Raw genomic sequence first — 22,242 nt, 5'->3', positions numbered from 1 at the left:
TACAAAAAATATAATGTTATAGTTTCATATTATTGCTTAGGTAAGACAAAGGAACACGAAAAACATAATATCAATTTATTTAACAAATTTACAATTACACAATTAAACTAGTTTAAGAAATCGATAGATATTTTAGCGTACCTGAAAATTCCGAATGTCAACTTTGAAATCAATGTAGGTACATACATTTAATGCATACAACAAGCATTTGAAATTAGATTTTAAAATGATGGCTTACACACGTTCACTTGGTGCTTTTAAATAAGGGAGTCATTCAGTGGTTATTTTCAATAACTAACAAAACTAATAATGTCGTCCATTTTCAGCAATTTCGGTAGTATTTTCCCATAACAACATAATAAGTATGTCGGCTAAAAGGTTTAGTTTCGTTACGAAAATATGTTCAGTCGGGTAAATATAAACATTTTAAATCCCGACAGATACCAGTGCTCTTTCAATATTGGACAGTCACTTGCGAGCAGCTCATAAACAATTCTATTCCGCTGACGTTTGAGTGGTAATTTAAATAAGTTTGCTATTGTTTATCATATAACCGATTTTCTTTAAACTCTATCATCAACCATTTGCGATGTGCTTGTTAATATATATTAGACCTCTTTTAATTAATTATTATATAGTGTTTAAACATTGACAATACAACACACGTATGAAAACTTAATAATCAACAACAAAACATGAGCCTTGCTTTGAAAAAGGGCTTAATGCTTGTGCGTTTAGTGTCTCCCAAGATTAGACATATCAAGGACGACACTTTCCGCTTTTATAGAATTTTTCGTTTGAAAAAATAAATCCCCTCTTATCCTGTTAAAGGCGGAAAGTCTCGTCTCGAATGAGCATGCGTGGACTACACGGACTAATCGGTAACGACACTTTACGCAAATGCATTAAACGGGACTGCACGATTTTTATATGTGTCAAATTGTAATATATTGAACACAAAACAGGCAAGAAAAATTATACATTGAAGACGAATTTAATACAATGCAGCAAAGACAAATTAGCGCCCTAGCCGATTGTGACGAAGATATTTCGTACATATTTTCCTACAATTACCGAAGCATTCGTCTTTTTATTAGGATCGGAGTTAGTGGTCGTGTGTCGTATGAATAGATATCGTTGCAGGAAATTAAAATGATCCGTAAAAGTCAATTTAGATTCACATCGTACATGCATGATATACGTGCTGACGAATTCGACTGTACAGTCATTTTCAATTTCATAATTAAATATCTGGCTTATTTCGCATTCTTGCGAGACATGTGCTTATTAACTTTTATTTAAATTTATATTGAAATATATGTATAATAAGTTTTTTACACATTTTACATAAATTCATAAATATTTGACAAAATCGCGCAGTCCCGCTTTTAACCCCGTTTTCTTGTAGCGAGGCTTATATACAAATTACGCTATTACGCGATACCGTTTATATTACAATATATAGGATGTAAGAGAATCACATACAATGTTTCAATCTCTTAAAAATTGAGATAAAAACGGATTTAAAATAAGGCCTCTTTTAGGACACTGGCACTGATCACGTTCTAAAACTTCCGCATAATTAGATAACACATCAGGAAACGTGAATATCTTATCTGCCAAATGCCGTTAGTTGTTTGACGCTCATCAAACCAGCAGTAACCATGGTCTTCTTCCCAATAGGTCGGTGGTTTTTATTATTTTAATATTTACAATAAATTGATGCGGCTAGGGCTTTACGTTGTCCACATGACGATTTGAAATGGCAGGAAAAACAGTATAATCATTTCGAACTGGGTTTTTAATTCTTCAAAAATACACACACGGAATTATTTTGTTTTGCACAGAACTGTTTCATCCGTAGATTACTTAACATGTATATATATATATATAGTAAGTTAATAAATTTCGAGTGTCATAGGTGAAATTATAATAGCGCGGTCACATGATTATGTGCAGAGGTCACTCACTATCTTCATCTTGGTTAAGTTTGGGCAGTTTTCCGTTTAAGGCATTTTATCGAAGTATTTGTACACCGTTAAGACAGGCTGAGTCTTTCATTTTAATGTATGGAAATATAATTATCTAGTCAGTAAGAATTGCAAAATTATATAATACATTTCTAATGGATTATGGTTCAGTTATGATGTATAGAACTATATCACGATAGCACGGTGCACAGCAATTTTAAACACACATGTTACATACAAAAGCAGGTTTTCAAAATGGTCAATAATTCAAACAAATCATGTAAGGAACTGTTGGCATCTTTTAAAATAAAATCCGCACATGACGTCATTATGGTTCCGACCGTTGTCCATCCGATGAAAATAGCCCGCTCATCTCAGACGACGATAACGGAGAAAAGTGGAAATGCTTGGAATTGCTGCCCTCTACATTACATCGTTATTCGTCACGTTGCCTCCCTTAAGAATAACAAGTACGCGTCGGATACCGCGCATATGAAAGGCGCTTAGCCTTACTTCTGGGATGCACACAATGTCCAGGTATTGCTGCCACACGTGCCTTGTACACAGCAATCTTTGTGTTCGTAGTCAGCATGCTGTTTTCCAGACTATCCGTGATTGCCTAGCCATTGTTATTGGGGGCTTTCCAATCATTTTATTAACCCCTGCTTCCAGTGAGATGTTGTCAGTTATAGTGGATCCAAGGTATGTTAATTGCCAGAGGAGATCTATTTCATACTTGTTTATGATTATGTACGGTGGTTCGGCATGCTGAACCATCACGTGTGTTGGCTTAAGGTTGATTGTCAGGTGAATTTTTCGCATGCCTTTAAAATCAGTCCAACAGTCTTTGAAGTTCTGTTTCAGTGTAAGTGACCAGATCAGCGTAATATGCAATATCTCTTATGATCGCCTCCCGTACTGTGCTCCTTTCCTTCAGTCGAGCCAGGGTTAACAGACTGCCGTCTGACCGGATGTGGAGACAGACACATTCAGTACATGTTCCAAAGGCATGCTTCCGAAAAACAGCCGAACAAAATCAGTGCGAGATTGCGGTCCTGTTTGAAGTCGCTTTGGATTTCAAAGGCATATGGCGTTAGGTACTTATACTGCACAGTGAATTTCATGATGTCGTGGAATCTCGCTCAGGAATCTCGGTAGGGGACAATCTACGCAATCCATGCTGACAACGTCAAACTCTTTTGTCAGGTGAATGAAAGCCTAGAAGAGGGGCTTAGTTTGCTATACGCAGTCGATTGATAGAGAAGATCATATCAATGGTTGATCACTGTGAGCGGAACCCGACCAATGACTCTTGGTACAGATTGCTTCTGCGGTCTATTCAGGACTTAACCAACAACCCTCATGCGGTAATACCCTCTTTAATCCTTGCAGTCGCTTCTGAAACCCTTGTTCTTGTTCAGGTTGATGATGTTATCTATTTCCTTAGGTGCCGATCATTTTTCCCTTCACCGAAATAGAAGGTTGTACAGATGTTTAAGGAGCATACTGTTACCGCACTCTGGGAGAATGCCACCTTCCCATAGAACTCTTCCTGAAGACATGATCTCTATTACCTTTTTTGAGTTCTGGCACAGCGGTTTTTACGTTAACCATACCTTATATCTGCTTGCCCTTTCCGTGGATGGTCTCCGTGGAACTGTGGTCTTAATTGCGGGGTCCATGGCTTCGTGATCCATCAAAATTCATCTAATGTTTCCAGTATCGACTTATAGCTTGATGCTCCGGCAGAGCTGAAGCCAGTTGTAATTTGCGCATCTTCGTGCTATTCTGTGTACTTCCCTTTTGGCAGATCTGTAAACCTGCAAATTCCTCTGGCTGGGGAAGAGCTTCTATTCAAATTTGGTTATGCCGCGTTCGTCAACTGCTGGAAAGATTGTGGAGGAGTAGGCCTCAACCCAGTCGCTGTATTTATCTCTCTGATGTGATCCCAATTAGAGCTGCAACGATTCGATCCGATTCATCGAAAATCGATTCGAAATGCTTCGATTCGATTACGATACCAAACCTACCAAATTCGATTCGATTCTTTAACATATATACATATATATACATAGATACGTAAAGCACACTGTATTCTGACTATTGATACGGGAATGTGAAGGTTTTATCTTTACCTGTAATTACGACGCGGGCGATTGGTTTCTTATTACTTTAGTCATCCAATCAATAAGCGCGTTACGGTCTACTTTCGGAAAAAGTGTCAAAATGGCTGAACAATTTGTTGCCGACAAATTGAAATTATCAGATGCGCCTAAGAATCTAAAATCAAAAGTGTGGCGGTATTTTGGGTTTCGGTATGGTAGCCCTACCGATAAAGCAAAGTGTAAACTGTGCTTCACGTATGTGGCGTACGCTAAGTCCGGCTCAACCACTAATCTAATGCAACATGTCAAACGCAAACATAACGGCTTTTTAACGTTGATTTAGCAAGACTAAGAGGTCGCACACGTGCAACTACTGAAGTCGCGAGCCAGAAAAGTAGTTCTATTTCTGTTGGAATTTTGTTAAGTTTATTAGAGAATGTGATTTGTCCTACAGGTAGCAGGTGATGCTGTCGTTGCACAATGGTAGACATGCTTAAAGCGGTTTTGGGTAAAAGTATACTAGTGATAGTACTACCATTCAACTGATTCCAGATACGTTCTTATGATTATTTATTTATTTTTTTATATTATTGTGTAATCAACACAATCTTCTAGTGAGAAGTTTTTATATTAAAATTCCTTATTTGCTATTCTTTTTTATGTGTTTTATTGAAATCACATTTGAACAGAAATGTTTATTTTGAGGCATAAGAGTGAATATATGATAAAACTAGGTTTGAAGATGAATCGAATCGAAAAAATCGGTATCGGGTGGCTGAAATCGTAATCGAATCGAATCGAGCTGTTGGTGAATCGTTGCAGCTCTAATCCCAATGCTCTCCAAAAGGGCTTGGGTAAACTACACAGCCTTGTTGGCGTACGAGGTCTTGCTCACATCAATTCGAGGTTTTCCACAGACCTAAAGTGAAAAATCGTCTTCTGCTGAAGTATCATTTTGCAGCAAACAGCAAATATTGCTGTTGTTTGCTCTGAGAAAATGTGTAGGTGACGCTTCGGTCATGAATCCTGTACAGCTCCATGAGTCGCTGCACATTCACATTCATTTTTCCATAGCCGAAATATCCATAGCCGAATATTTCAGCACACGGTAGCCATGAACAAAGCTCCTCTAAGGTATCCATAATAAACAAGCCGCGTCTTCTGCAATGTAGCGATATCGACCTGGAGTCTCACAAGTTCATCGTAGATAACGGAGGTCTTTCGAGCATCACCGATGAACTGAAGGTCACCCGATAACCTTGGAGACAGTGTTCGAACATTCCAATTTAATCAGGAATTTTCTTTTTTGTTTTGTTTTCAGATGCTCATCGTAGTTAACTTATAATGTTCTTGAGCACCCGGAGCCTGTAAGGCAGGCGGACTGTGGCATGCTACCACGTAACTAATCGGGGGCTCTAAGGTTGGGCCAAGGTTGAGGCGGGCAAAGTTGTCAAATGAGACATGGTCATATCTCCCACCTTTGGAAGCAGTCCTTAGCGCCAAGTTCTACTCCAAAGGAACTTATGGCTTATAACCGGTTACTGTTCCTTCCCATGTTACGTCGAAGCTTAGCAGCGAATCTGGCCTCTCTAGGGGCTAGTATGGACATGATGGTGCAGATTATTAAACTGTTGCCCATGCAGCAAACACCCTCTCTACCCTAGTTGGTAAGTCGAAATTTAAGGCGAAGCCAATACATTTTGGCAATATTGCTAGAATTACTTGGTATTAAAGATAAGACCGTCTAAAGGACTACGGGTCCGGGTACGGATTTTACGTAGGCGTTGATTCCCTTGGCCTTTGGTTTAACAAAACCAAACATACAGCGCAACAAGACCGTAATCCTAGCAGGGAGACTGAAGTGGTACTCGTAATAGGCTATGGTGTTTCTTTGGACTTGTGGAAGAGCGGGGGTCTCTTTCGTTCCCGCACAGTTACGTCACCAACCCACTATCCCTGGGTGGACCGCTGACCCTCTAATGTGTTAATCCGCTCTTTGTAAGTTCTTTCTACTCGTGATGCTGTGTTACCCTGATGCCCTTCACATGACGGATTCTAAATTATCTTGAAACAATAGTGGGGGAACCGGTTTAGAAAACAACAGCTCGGTACTGGTTGTTCTAGGTGACGTACAACTTGTAGAATTTATGTAATGTTTTTGATATTTTATCATCTGTGCATTAATGTATAATGATCGTGTTATTGACAAATTTAAGAAATGCTTTTTTTAAGTTACTTTTTTAACATTCTTTTGTAATTATGTAAATCATCAAACACAAAAAGACAAGAAAAAAATATAAATGACTTGTAGAGCAAATAGTATGTTTATATTATTCGGAACAGTTTTATTATGAGCCTTTAGAAAGTTTGTTTAACCTTTAAATTAATAATACGATGGCAAACACAATCATTATTGCAAACGATTGTATGCTGTATATTTGGTACCTTTCTTAAGTTGTGAGTACAGTTGAGTTGAGTAATTGAATTGAAACCTTTGATTGAACGCAATAATTTATCGAAAAACCGGCCAAACAATCTTTGAATTACGGTGATCTTCAATATTACTGTAGCATGATAAATACTTTCGATTACTAACACGTTTCATATTAAAGGTTTTATGTAGCATAGCTCTCTAACTTGGCCTTGACGAAGGGTTTCCGTTTTCTATCGTGAAACAACAATATTCGGATCAGATACTCAACGATTAAGAATATATGGCCTAAGTAATTATTGAATATATTTTTTAATATTTTAGAAAAAATGATAACATGTATTTCCGTTTTAAACGCATGCATTATGCGGTTGATTTTTTTTACATAATAGTATTGGCTGTACAAGTATTTATAACCTTCACACTCGATATATGTGAAACAATCCATAAGGTGTACAAATGCTCAGGTGCGTAAAACAATTATTATTTCCGAATCCAATAAAACGCTTTATAACATGACCTACGCTCCAGGAGTGAAATAACGTAATGCTCAATTTTGTTTATTACACGGGTGCTATTACACTAGTTATATTACTGTGAAATGACGTCATTTTTTACAAAATGACGTCATTATTCCAGCGAATTTCTTCAGTTAAACTCTTTTACAATGTGAATAAACGGTGAAAAGAGCATAAGATAAAAAGAAATATGTTGGTTATGTTATAAATAGAATCTTAGATTCGTGGTAATTTTGTATTGAATTTATTAATCTCGTCATGTGACTTGTTTAATAAATTCAATACAAAACGACCACTCATGCAAGATCCTATATATGTTGATGTCAAAATTGGTTATGAATCTATACATTGATTGTTACTTTAATTTGTAAAATATTTACATTAAGCATTGTGCTGTATAATAAGCATTGTTTTACCCGCTGTGCAAATATTTTTTTACAAAAAAATATTTAAGTTTAAAAATTAAGTGGACTAAAAAGCTAAAAGAACGACGCCGTGCTCCATCTGTCCATAGTGAAATAATTGTTACTGTAACGCTCCGATTGCTGGTCCATTTGGACTTTACTCAGGTGTGCCAATATGGGCAGCTGGCATAGCTACGCTGTTTGATTGACGTTCCTAGCGGGCAGTTACCCGGCTGGGTCGATAATTTTGGCATCGGCCGATAGATCGATATTTACAATAGAATACGACCGCGCGACATCAACTGAACACAATGGAATCTAAACTTAAGATCTCAATGAACGGATGCACCTGCAAATACGACATATTTAAGTGACTAACGCACAATTCTGTAAAACGCAGACAATTAAAAGAAAATGAACAAAAATATAACTTAAACTGTAGACCAAATCAATAAATCTACATGTAGACTTTCTTAGACTTTCGATGAAAATTAGTATTACAATACTCTGAGAAGAGATGAATATAACAATGTTTACCTCACTGGCAACCATCTTACATTATGTCTGACAATGGAAATCCGACATCTCATTGTTTGTTTTTTTTCTTCAGTCAAGAACTCGTTCCTTTTCAACGTACACTTTTGATCCGAATGCTGACATTCCGACCATCATCTTGAATAACGAAATCGAATTACTGGTCGAAATGATTGATGTTCTTGCAGTTGAAATTTTCTATAATGTTTCCATCTCAAACACACAATCCAGAATATTTTGCAATGCATCAATGCTTGGACAAAACATCTGCTCACAAAATCATAAGAGTCAATTTAAACTGGTTCGTTTGGTCACTGTTTTCGTCACTCGTGATTCGTTATTAAAATATTGCTTGATAAGTTAACTAAATTCAAAATACAGGGAGCTGATTTAATTGTTAATTTGAGTGAAGAAACAAGCATAAAAATGTATTTATCATAGACGACAATATATTTTAAACACGTCTAGATGCCCATAATCGGTGCGTGTAACCTTTTTGGCATGCATTCAGCACGCATTTTGGGAAACATACAAGGAAAACAAGGATGGGATTTATTTGTAGATTTATATGTAGCAGATCTATAATGTTTTCTGATTGAATCAGTTAAGAGAATATATTAAGCACAACATCTGCTTACTGCATAAAGCTTATGCTCATTGCAGGCCTCTATCTGGCAGTGGGAACGGCACATGCGTTTTTAGAACATGCTTCTTCCTCTTCCTATGTTTACAACAGCTTTGGTTCCAACAGCAACCTACAGAGTCAACAGCAAGGTAAACCGATCTGTACTCAGCCATAGAGGAAACAGAAAACAAATCATGTTATTATTATATAGAAACGATCCCTCAAACACGTATAGCGAATAATACGAAGCTACCTCGGACGTTGAATTGTGTCAATATTTTGGACTTAAGACATTTGCACTTTACAATCAGACACAGGTACGGACTCCATCTGCCCAAGACTATCTAAAGTAGAATCTTACGAACTTGCTTTTGTCAAGCCGATTCTTAATTAAGTAGATACAGCCAAACCGTCCTACTAACGACCAATTGTCCAAATAAGCTGCATCGGAAAACGAATGCAGCGTTGTATCCATCCACAAACACGAATACATTAACCACATTATTCTCACACCCTTCTGATCCGGGTGTTATAAGGGCGACACTACTTTAAAACAGTTTGATTTATGTGTACCTTGATTAGTGTAAAGAGCTCAAAGCCTCTTTGTGAAAAATTAAAATTAGTCGACAACCTATGGCAGGACGATTTATTATCTTAATCGTCTTCTTATAAGTGGCTCTCTTCTGAGTTTTCCTCTCTCTCTCTCTCTCTCTCTCTCTCTCTCGACGAGCATAGATCTTGTGTAGCGCGCATCGAGAGCGACTCGCGAGAGCGCGCAGATGGGAGCGATCTCTCAGAGCTAGATTCTCGATATATCATCTATCGATCTATTTTTCTCATATGTATATAATCTTTGTCTATCTGTGTCTCTGTTCTGTCATGGTTCTTCGTCTTTCTATGTCTCTAGCGGCCATGTATCTGTCTCTCGGTGCTCTCTCTGTCTCTCTGTCTATCTGTCCGAATCGAGAGGAGTCTCGAGGCGATCTAGATCGCTCGCTCTCCGCTAGAGAGCGATCGAATTCTGATAGTCCTATCTCTCTCTCTATCGTCTCCTCTCTCTCTCTCTCTCTCTCTCTCTCTCTCTCTCTCTCTATCTCCTCTCTCTCTCTCTCTCTCTCTCTCTCTCTCTCTCTCTCTCTCTCTCTCTTTGTATATATCTTTTTAACAAAAGCAATATTTCTTCTTTATTCCGCCGTTTCCTCATAACTGTGGATTCCTACACATTTATGCTATTCAAACAATCTTCAACAAATACTAAGAGGTCTTCATAAATGTCGTCAATAATTCGAGTCGTGATTTCTCTTTCATCGCTCACACGAAAGGCAACTAATGTACCTGACTTCAAACACAAACTAACAAAGCACACAATCTACTATTTAGTACATTATTTGCTATCGAAAATTCGCAGATGTATTCCACTGTCTTCTACGTCTAGTTTGTAGCAAATTGAACTTTGAGTTACAAAGTATAAACGTAAAAACACCACTTATAGTCCTCAATGCTACTGTCGGCTGTCAGGCAGAAGAAACGAAATCCCACTACTTGCTGCGGTGGCCAAAGTGTAATGATATTCGTCATTTCTTTCTTTCAAATAAGTCATGCTGATTGACTGTTAAAACTGTAGTATGTTGAGACTAATGGCTATCGCTTGAGCACAACACTTACTTATTTTGGCGTGAATCGAAGCAACGAAACGCTTTGACATATAAGATGTTTCTGTTTGATTCCCACTGATTGCCAATCAGTGTCTGACAAAACCAAACTCTTTATTTTGCAAATATGTATTATCCTGAATGCTTTTAAAAGTGTTAAAAATACTTAAGTGATAAAAACACCCTTGCCCTACAACGTATTTAAGAATTTCAATCCCAAAGTATAAGAACGAATTGAAAAATTCGTTCTCTTGCAAAAGCACGTTCTGCATATACTACATTATCTTGTCTAGTAAACACCAGCATGGAGCAAAACTTACATAAGCATAAGTTACTTGTCTTCAAACAAATGGAAGGTTCTATACTTCTTTATTTGCACAAGCATGTTAGTATACTCTGAACCGAGAGAAATGTGTAAACTAAAGTAATCAGTGCCCGTTTTAAAATGCAATTTTGCCCTAAACCACTGCACATGTACTAAGATGATCAAAGATGATCAAAAGAACTTGACCTAATGTACGCGTTTATATTGTATTTTAGTTAATGGATATAATCGATGTTCATACTGCCATTACCACGGATGGTGTTACATGCACAATCAACATATGTACTGCCACTGTGACGACACTCATGAGGGGACATTTTGTGAACATGTGAAGGTATCTACAGCAGGTAAAAACTTATTTAATTATCCGAGTATTACCTTTGCAATTAAAGAATGACAACCCTTTCGACAATTGAACATTATTCTTTTCTCTTTTTTTCGGAAAACAGTAGCTGTCTATTTTATTATACTTTTCTCTGGCAAACCACTCGTAGTATTTATTACATTGCGGAATATAAAGATACAGCTTGTGTAATAAATATAATGTAAAAAGATTGCATTAGCATTGAAACGCTTATTTGGACCAGCTCTATAGTTATGAATAAATAGACGCTTCCATGAACCAGCTCTAAAGTAAGGAATATAGGAGAGCTTCTCTGTCTCAGCTAGGAATACAGAGATGTTTCTATGGCCTAGCTCTAAAGAACGGAATACAGAGACGCTTTCCTAGCCCAGTTCTAACGTTACGAATATATAGACACTTAACCAGTTCAGCTCTAAAGTTTGGAATAAAGAGACGCTTCTCTGTCCAAGCTCTAACGTTAGGAATATAGAGACGCTTCTCTCGAAAACCCTAACATTAGGAACAAAGAGGCGCTTTTCTGGTCCAGCTCTAACGTTAGGAATTCAGAGACGCATGTCTGTCCAGCTCTAATGTCAGTAATAAAAAGACGCTTCTCTGGTCCTCCTCTAGCCTTGACAACACAAATGTGTTTGCTAACTTCGAATTAGTTTTGTAAAAAGCTAATACGATCAATGAATTTAATGTAAATCTAGCTTCTGTGCGAGCTGAACGTTTAACTTTACCCGGCGGACTTAATTTGCTCGGGGCTTGCCCTTCTTGTTGTTAGGCGATCCCAGCCACAAGATGTACTTTTGCGAAACCTTGCAAATTACAATTTAAATCAATTAACTTAATATTTTCAAATAAAATCATTCCGACTTCAATTACATAAAAAATCTCCAATTGTTCCTGAATACACTTTGTATAAAAGTGACAATGAACATAAAAGAAATAGTGATTTCTTTTTTTGTCGTTGCTTTCGAGTATCATGGTACTTTTGAAACCGGGTATGTAACAATGAAACCATATATTTCTCCTTCATGTGACAATGTGAAAATGAGACGGAAGATAGAGTTATATTGTACACTCAGATAATATGCTAATTTAATGTAATGTTATTATGTTTTTCATCTCGTTTGTTCCATAATATTAGTCACAAGCGTGCCTCAAGCTAACACATGTACCGGACATACTTGCAACGGTCACGGAACTTGCATAGTAGTTAATCACAATCTGAACTGCTTGTGTGACAACACACACGAGGGAACGTACTGCGAACAACCGAAGACGGACTCAACACGTAAGGATTGTCTACAAATTTGAAAGGGGCATTTTCACATTTTGATAAATTGCCAAAATTAAAAAAAAAATTGTTTCACATTCGCATATTTTCGTTGAAGTTATGGTATTAATGTGGAAACAGTAATACTGAACATTTGCCATGCTCTAAAATATCAATTTTACGCATCTTTTGACGATAAAAAACATGAAAATTATAAAGCGTTGCAACGCGAAACGATTGCATGATTTGGATTGTTTTGTTGTTGTCGTTTTATTTTGTGACAACGATGATTGCTTATATGAGTTTTAAAATACATCACTAATTGTATAAGCACGGATGGACGAGTGGTCTAAGTGATAGACTTTTACTCAAGGTTTCAGTAAATCGAGCCCAGTTGAGGGTTACTTTTTTACTTTCTTTAATTTATTTTTGTTTTTAATGGAGCTTTTTAGATCCAATGTTTACATTTTAAAGCATTTGACGATTGAATTACGGTGAGTAATGGAGTAATAACACTCAAAAACAAAACCACGAGAGTAATTATTATTATGACTTAATAGTCTTAAATGCAATTGAAACGTACACAGATCAAACCGCCATGGAACGATCAACACACAGCATCGCGAGTTTGAACCAGTTTGAATTCATACCTCACACTGAGCCAATAATAAATCACTTTTTTATAAAAAGACATACAAATCATACTAAACATGGCAACTTACTTTGCTCAGAATAAATCACGAAATAAATTGTGCATTAGAACTAATTTCTCAGCATCGCTTTGCAAATAAAAAGCAAAAACATCACTTTTTATTCGAATTATTTGCAATTCCATTACTTAATTATAAAATGTTTTAAACAAGAAACCAATTACAAATTTCTTTGTTACGGTAAATGAAAAATATAAGTACTACTGGTATGCATCTTTCAGGGAAGTCGTATTACATGCTGTAAAATGCCCGAGTACATACCCTGGCTGCATATGCACAATAACAATCGTCAATATAATATCGTCATTGTTGTTGTTTTTCTTTAATGAATAAAACAGATACAAGTTGTGACAGAAGCTACTGCAATGACCAAGGCAATTGTGAGAACATCAATGGTATTAAGCAGTGTCAATGCGATTATCTTTTCGCGGGCGACCGGTGTGATCTTACAGGTAATTTCAAACCTATTTATTTTAGCTTCATTGCATAACAAATATGGCTTATTTGAAAGTCCGTTTCCTTAGACTAGAACCAGTACTTTGGTTTCTATGGGGGGAGATCTAACAAACTCTACCACAGTGGGGATCGAACCCGACTTCTCGGTCGCTAGGCAGACACCATATCCACTTCGCAACGGCGACTGAGAAGTAGCTTGTTGAAAGGTAAATAGAAAAGTATTTGGTGGAGGAATTTGCTAAAGGCAGCTTTCTCCTTCTGGATAATGTGGTGCGTCAAAAACGTCACAGTATGATCTTATAGGCATTTTGTTACATACCGTGCCGTGTAGGCAACCGCATCTAGTTTCGAAATGAAAATGTATTACTCACTATAAGTACTTGATTTCTTAACTTGTTTATTTGTTTTTCTATATTTTGATAATATTGTGTTCACATTGTAATATATATTAAAAGTTTGTTTTAAAATATAAGTGATATAAAATCTAGGTGTTGCGAAAATGTATGTTAAGTTTAGTTTTGCACATACACTTAAGATGCATACCGTATTATTTGTAATAGTTAATGTGGTGGTATTTGTTTTTCAAAATTTGGTAAACAATTAAAAAATTTCAATTTGAAAGAAAATAATAACTTTTTGAAGAATATTTCGCGCTCAATTTTTTAAAGATTTTTGTCTGCAACAACACTGTGAACATGGCTCCACATGCGAGATCACGCACACTGCCCCGAACTACTTCCAATGCATATGTCCTCAAGGATACACGGGAACGTTCTGCGAAAAACGTGAGTTGGCAACTAAACACCAAATTAAATAGACTTACAGCACCGACCCTATTAAACAAAGTTGTAAACACTTAACACGAACAAAATTGTTCATCTGTATAACTTTATTCCATATATGGTTTTGAACAACGTGGATTTATCAACGCTTACTAAAATTTAACATTGTACAAATTTATTGGCCAACATTTGAGACTGGGTATTTCTATCAGATGGCTATTGGACTAGAAGAGATAAATGAGGATCAACATTGATGTATTTTATTCCTTTCAGACACGTTTGCACCATTACCGGTCACGATACACGCACCTGTCACAACACATAAACCATCAACCACAACCACCACAACTACCCAAAAACCTACTACAACGACTTCCACAACAACTTCCACAACAACTACCACAACAACTACCACAACAACTGCTCCTACGACGACGCAGGCATATGGTTCGTAGCAATTAACATTTATCGCATGTGCAGTTTTATCAAAATGATTTCATTTTTGTATCTTATCAACATTGTTTACTCAACTACCGTTAGTGTGTTGAATGCATAAATTCAAAGATTGATCTATTAAAAACTTTAAAACTTGTGTCAGAGTATTAGAGTATAAATCGCCTCAGTTCCTAGATATACGATAATATTATTTCAAACATTATAAATATTGAGTTGAATTGACAAAAGTAACGCGCGATCATGAGGTGTAGACACATGTGTTATGTATTTGTTGAAATTGTCAAAAGCAACATTTGTTATATTTGAATCGTTTCAACATGTGAACGTACATTCTAAAGGCGACCCCATTTGTTTTAACCCATTTATGCCTAGCTTTTAGAAAAAAAGGCCTTGGCAAACAGCGTAGACCCAGATGAGACTCCGCATGATGCGGCGTCTCATCAGGATCTGCGCTGTTTGCTTAAAGGAATTTCTGTAAGAAATATTCTAGATATAGGAATACGTATACTAGACATCCCTAATTTTGGAAATAAATTGATCCAATTAAGAAGGATGGGAGAGTCCGCTACGCATAAATGGGTTAAATATCCGCACGGGAAGGTGGTTATAGGAATGCTCTTTATCGTCTTTTCATGCAATGCGGGTCCCTTTATATATTTATACCACTTCACTGGTTTGCTTTACAATTGGTTCACTTTTTAAAAAGAGAAATCCACAGAAAGTATTTTTTCTGTGGCAAAAGAAGTGAACAAGGTCAGGAATGTCTCTCCTGATAAAGTCTCTGGAGTTTAATTGTTTGTTTTATGAAATACATCAACAGCCTGAAGTGTGCTATGTGTATACGCAGTAAAGCGTGCTATGTGTAGACGCAGTAAAGCGTATCTCCGTACATGTCTTCAAGACGCAGTAAAGCGTATCTCCGTACATGTCTTCAAGACGCAGTAAAGCGTATCTCCGTACATGTCTTCAAGACGCAGTAAAGCGTATCTCCGTACATGTCTTCAAGACGCAGTAAAGCGTATCTCCGTACATGTCTTCAAGACACAGTAAAGCGTATCTCCGTACATGTCTTCAAGACGCAGTAAAGCGTATCTCCGTACATGTCTTCAAAGATGTTATACGTCAGTCTTCAGAAGCAGGAAGACTCAAACGTTTTGCTCACTGAGACGTTTTGAAGTAAAGCCAACTAACGCCAAAAGACAAAAGTCTCTGGAGTTTAATTGTTTGTTTTATGAAAAACATCAACAGCCTGAAGTGTGCTATGTGTAGACGCAGTAAAGTGTGCTATGTGTAGACGCAGTAAAGCGTATCTCCGTACATGTCTTCAAGACGCAGTAAAGCGTATCTCCGTACATGTCTTCAAAGATGTTATACATCAACAGCCTGAAGTGTGCTATGTGTAGACGCAGTAAAGCGTATCTCCGTACATGTCTTCAAATATGTTATACTTCAGTCTTCAGAAGCAGGAAGACTCAAACGTTTTGCTCACTGAGGCGTTTTGAAGTAAAGCCAACTAACGCCAAAAGACAAACATTGTTGATTTTTGTGTCTGTATTATATGTCATTCGTATATATGATGGTTCCTTCAAATCAAATTGTCACACATTTATCACATTAAGGTAATCTATGAAGACCTCAAAACCTGAAGGTAAAACAGACTTTAGGTACACATGATAAGGGTGGAAGATTAAGTTGTACCGCATATTTAGTCTTATAACGTATAGGCATTGGATCACTATGTTTCAAATAAAATAATGGTGGCGGATGTTAATCAAAGTTTGATTGCTAATGACGTCAAGGTAGCTTTATTATTTGTACATTTATTAAACGTGATATCTGCAGAACGTGCTCTTAATGGAAGAAAAATGACATATACCTGAGCGAAACCTTCTTCCGCATTTGCGAGTCCTGTTAACTGTACAATCGTCACATTGCCTAGGTACTTAAAACAAAACGAACAGCCCAACAAATATCAGAAAACTTACCCAAAACCGGCGCAATGTCTATAAACGCTTTGCATATGTGTCATACATATAATATTGTATCTATGGTATTTCTTTCAAGTGTTCAACTCCTGCATGAAGTTTGCTGTGATCACTACCGTAGCCCGTAATGCATCTGTTGATATTGCTGGCGCGCCGGCATGTCCCGACGGCTCCCATACATCGTCGGAGGCTTTCCCTCTCTCCACGTGCAATGTGCCACAACCTGCTGACTGGAAACAAGGAAAACGCGTAATATGGAACTGTGCTTTATTCCTTAGCCAAAACGATAATCCAAATATGACTTTTAAAATCCTAATCGCGTTTATCATTCAAAGTATCTTCAGTTCATTACCTGTTGTCAGTTGTATTCATTTTTATTTCGTGAACATAAATTAAATACAGAGTGGTTTGTATATATAAGCATACATTTAAATACTCCTTTTTCTGACATTTGTTCAGACCTCCAGTAAAAATACTGTATAAACTTGTCGCTTATATTAACGTCGTCTTATTTTAAATTGCATACTTACTCAACAATGTTGATACTTGCTTAAAGAAGGACCGCAACGTGCTGTTTTTGTTGTTGTTGTTTTTTAAATTGCAAGCTATCAATTCAAAGACGGTTCAGAATAAATGTTCTTCTGAGGTCAGCTAAAATGGGTTTTCTGTTAGCTGAACGATTCAACAAACACTTGCCAGTCAGCAAAGAGTAACGTTTCACAAGTAAAAAATAGGCACACGTTGTTAGACCTGACATAAGTTGCGATTCCGGTCTATCAAACACACTTATGTAATGGCAACTAATTGGCCCTAATTTGAGCCAAATTAGAACGCCAAGATGTATTGTACTACGATAAAACACGATTAACTGCTGTCATCTTCGTGATACAATGTCTTCATATACTATAATGTTTTCTAAATTATGTTATATTTTTCTTCAGACGTCCAAACAAACCCGTGTAGTTCTTTGAAATGTTTCAATATATATGTTTAGTAAACAAACACACGGTTCTGACGTTTTCTTTAATTAAAAGTCCATTTTCAAGCATTCATTGTTTGCGCTTTCAGTTATCAATTATTATTCAATTGAGTCGTGTTCTGAGAAAACTGGGCATAATGCATGTGCGTAAAGTGTCGTCCCAAATTAGCCAATGCAATCCGCACAGGCTAATCAGGGACTACACTTTCCGCCTAAATTGGATTTTTGCTAAGAAGAGACTTCATTTAAACGAAAAATGTCATACAAACGGAAAGTGTCGTGCTTGATTTGCCTGTGCGGACTGCACAGGCTAATCTGGGACGACACTTTACGCACATGCATTAAGCCCTGTTTTCTCAGAACAAGGCTCAATTATTAAATTGCGATTCTTAAACGTGGGAAACGTTTTAGAAATATAGTACAGGGTAAGTTTGGGAAACTTATAAGTTAACCCATTTATGCCTAGCGTCTAGAAAAAAGGCCTTGGCAAACAGCGTAGACTCTGATGAGACGCCGCATGATGCGGCGTCTCATTAGGGTCTGCGCTGTTTGCTTAAAGGAATTTCGGTAAGAAAAATTCTAAATATAGACATTAATATACCAGATATCCCTTATTTTGGAATTAAATTGATCCAATTTAGAAGGATGGGGGAGTCCACTAGGCATAAATGGGTTGATATAGCTATTTTCGAAAACGGGTCCTGGTAGATAGTTGAAGTTTTGGAAACAAGTTATTCAACTAAATCTATTCCAATAAAACTAAAGTGCGCCAATATGAGAGATATCCTTTTGTATTATGTTAACGGCAATAAAACAATTACCATACAATGTGACATAGAATAAAAACACTTCAAACAATTTGGAAATGCAGCTTTATGTTCACAATGCAGGCATCTATCTGGATATCTGTTTCAAGCGTTGTTCTCGTAGGTGATGGATGACTGTGCCAGTATCCCGGCCTATACGCCCATCGCAACCTTCCTCTCAGGCAACTATCCCGTGGGCCAGGGATTGGCTGGAGTCTTCCTCGAGTGTCTCAACCCTGGATTCAAGGTGAACAACGTGTTTAAACTTAACAGACTTCCTAGTTGCAGTTTTCTAGCATAATTAAATCATATGTTAATATGCTCTAGCTTGTAAGGTTTCTTAAATCATGAAAAAAATAATTAAATTATAGTCACAGTGTAATTGTATTATTACTGACGACTGTGTGTACGTAAAGGGCACATTGACGGCCTATGTGGTATTATGTGTTAATTACAGAGATTATAGTTTAAATGGCATGTATGCATTAATTGCTAGAAACACGTGTCTTAATTTGGATAAAAGCCTAGTGAAATATATTTGTATAAATATGGAAATCATCCGCGAAAGACATTTCATGGAAGTCGTTTTATAATCGTTATGAATGACATGTACATGAACTGCCGGTAACTCTATAAGCATCCGCATTGTTGGTGACGATATGACGTGTTTCATTATTGAAATTATAGAGCATTTGTGTGTACTAGAAACTAAGTATCGTTGAAAACGTCTTAATATTTGTTGTATCAGTATATTGATTCATCACGTGTAAAACATTGAAACATGAATCGGTTAAGAATATGTCTTAATTAGGGTTAAGAATATATCTTTATTAATATCATATTGTTGTAGACATTTTCGTTTAAATAATTGCGAAATCAAGCCTTATGACATATGCGGCTAGAGTAGATCCAGACGGGCATGCTCCGTCGCTCTATCTGGTCCGGAGCTACCATGTGCGACTAAATGTATCGAAAGTTTTCGCGGCATCATAAGCAGGCAGGGTAGCTTCTGGCACTGCGCTGGTCTGGATCTACGATTGCCACATTAGGCATAAGACTCATTTTCGCATGACGCTGGTCATATGTAACCGATACGATTTGTATAGAAACGGTAGTCATTACTGAAAGCTCATTAATAAGATATATGTAAAGATTCGTGTAACCGGACTGTTTATATTGTCATCAAAATACACACCGATTGATTCTTTATATGTGTTTACCTTTTCAGATGGCTTTGCAGAGCTGTGTTCACTCCCCTGTGATTATCCACGTGGAAAGTGGCACTTTGACGGACCCAAACATCTATTACACGATCCAGTAAACTTTCCGCTGGCAGAACTTTAAGCTTAAAGCATTGCTCATCAGATTGATGATGTTTTGAAATTGTCAAAATAAATTCCAGATTCTGTAAAACTTTCTTGTTTTTAAGCGAATGTAAACAGGTGCAAAAACAGCAAATCCTCTTCTTGCAATTTTCGTGTAACAAAGCTTTCTCAAGAACAGTATCAGTAAAACGGACTATTTCGAACAAAATAGATTTACTATTCGCATTATCTGGAATATTTGAGGGACTGCCATAAAATGAACCTTTAAAATAAAACGTGTTGCACTTTATGTGTTCAAACGACCATTTTCTTTTTCGAAATACATTGAATGACCCTTGGGTTTTTATGGGAGAGTCAACCAGATTGACGAAAAAAAAAGTTCTAAAATACCGTCATAAAATACTTTATATTGATTAATTTTAACATTGGATCTAAAAATCTCCAGTAAAAAATAAAGAATAAAATTTTAAAAAATGTAACCCTCAACAGGACTCGAACCACTGACCCCTGGAGTCCTTGATTAAAAAGTCTCCCATTTAGACCACTGGGACATCCTTCCTCACACAATGTATTTTATACTTTATATAAGCAATCCTTGTAGTTCCACAAAATATAACGACAACAACAGAACTCTTCAATTTGACCACCCGCCAGCTGTCAATCAAACTCACGTAATAATCAATCAGATTTCGTGTATTGCGGCCACATGGTCTGACAAACAAAGACTGTCGGAGGAATGGAATAAGCGTTTTATGAAAACACAACTTAGTGGGCGGAGCGAACGCGTATTTGGCGACTGGTCAATTACCTAGTAGACATACTCAGTTAACTGTTATTACCGAAATATACTGAAAATATGAAAACTTAACAACACTTTTCAAGTAATCTAATAGAGCGCTATACCAGTCGTGTTATTTTTATCAATATAAACTAATATTTTAATAAAAAAACGGTATTTTAGAACTTTTCTTTTTTCGTGATATATAGCAATCTGGTTGACCATCCTTTAACAGGAATAACAATCAGTCAATATCGCAAATTTGTTTGCAAATGTGTTTGCGACTACGGTATTTACTATCTATGCGTTCATTGTGAGATCATGTAATATGAGTAACAACATATTAGTCGCGTTCTGAGAAAACTGGGCATAATGCATGTGCGTAAAGTGTCGTCCCAGATTAGTCTGTGCAGTCCGCACAGGCTACTCAGGGACGACACTTTCCGCCTTAATTGGATTTTTGCTAAGAAGAAACTTCATTTAAACAACAAATGTCCTCAACGCGGAAAGTTTCGTCCCTGATTAGACTGTGCGAACTGCACAGGCTAATCTGGGATGACACTTAACGCACATGCATTATGTACAGTTTTCTCACAACGCGACTCACATCATAAAATGCAGCGTATGGAAAAGTCATCGTATTCTACAAAGTTACTGCTCAAAGGTTGATTTTGCCACAAACTACACACTGACGATGACCCCAGTTATTATATATTTTGTAGATTGTTGTGTTTCTTTCCTTGAATAAAATTTAGTTAATCTTTACTAGAATGTTGTTCTTCTCAATGCCTCTTGAGTTTAACCCATGTATGCCTAGTGGACTCTCCCATCCTTCTAAATTGGATCAATTTTTTTCCAAAATTAGGGTTGTCTAGTATACTAATTTCTATATTTAGAATATTTCTTACAGAAATTCCTTTAAGCAAACAGCGCAGACCCAAATGAGGGTCTATGCTGTTTGCCAAGGCCTTTTTTCTGGACGCTAGGCATAAATGGATTAAAGTGTATAGTCATAGAATGCGGATAAGGCCAGAACAAACACAGTTATATCTAATTAAAAGTTTATACGGAATCTTTGATCAATTCGGCGATATTTTTAGAAAATCCTGTGCGCTTTCTTCAAAATGAAAAGACTTGCGTGTTTCAGTAAACATACACCCACTTGCCCAAACTTGCACTTGATACAAGTATAAAATAATGATATATTATATTTATGAATATTATTGTGCGTGGAGTTTTTGACGTGTGAAGTGTATAGCCGAAGGCTTTACGAATTTTAGTTAATGTGAAACGCGTAATGCGAAAATGGGTCTTATGTCACATTGTAGTCTGTTCAGGAGTAATAAGACCACGAAAACTTTTAATTTTGCCATCAATATTCAAATATAACTGGTCACATCATTTCCATGTCAAAGTATTCGCATGTAAAGTACTACACAATATTGCTAATGACGATACATCATTTCAACGTTTGTATCGACATAAGGATCTTTTAATTAATTAAATATATGCAATCAGGCAATATGTATGTTAGCAGTTAGCAGTAAATACTTAAATAGTTTCATGGTTCGTTTAGATACTAGATAACACCATGGTAACTCTACTATAACAGGAAGAAAAAAAAGAAACACTCATGCTGAATATTTTTTAACGCACAGTGTTAAACGTTAAATTACAATCGAATCTAAAAGAGACAGTGAATATTTGTAAGCTGATGTCTTCCATATGTTGTCAAGTGCTTTCAACTTTCACTTCCGAATATGTAAATAGGATACA

At 36.7% G+C, this 22,242-nt stretch overlaps 1 protein-coding gene across 1 annotated transcript; it reads left to right on the top strand.

Moving 5' to 3' along the window:
• The first annotated feature begins 1,517 nt into the window (after nt 1-1,517).
• LOC127848504 (protein eyes shut-like) lies at nt 1,518-19,776 on the top strand. Its single transcript, XM_052381005.1, has 10 exons — nt 1,518-1,683; nt 8,626-8,736; nt 10,780-10,911; nt 12,061-12,207; nt 13,238-13,351; nt 14,024-14,140; nt 14,411-14,584; nt 16,658-16,827; nt 18,488-18,610; nt 19,592-19,776. The coding sequence occupies exons 1-10, from the start codon at nt 1,665-1,667 to the stop codon at nt 19,682-19,684; spliced, it is 1,200 nt and encodes a 399-aa protein (XP_052236965.1). The 5' UTR covers nt 1,518-1,664; the 3' UTR covers nt 19,685-19,776.
• Nucleotides 19,777-22,242: the final 2,466 nt, after the last annotated feature.

This window comes from Dreissena polymorpha, chromosome 10 (genome assembly GCF_020536995.1).
Source record: "Dreissena polymorpha isolate Duluth1 chromosome 10, UMN_Dpol_1.0, whole genome shotgun sequence".
NCBI classification, from domain to species: Eukaryota; Metazoa; Mollusca; class Bivalvia; order Myida; family Dreissenidae; genus Dreissena; species Dreissena polymorpha.
The sequence above is the reverse complement of the archived record's forward strand: the minus strand, read 5'-3'. Positions and strand labels throughout refer to the sequence as shown.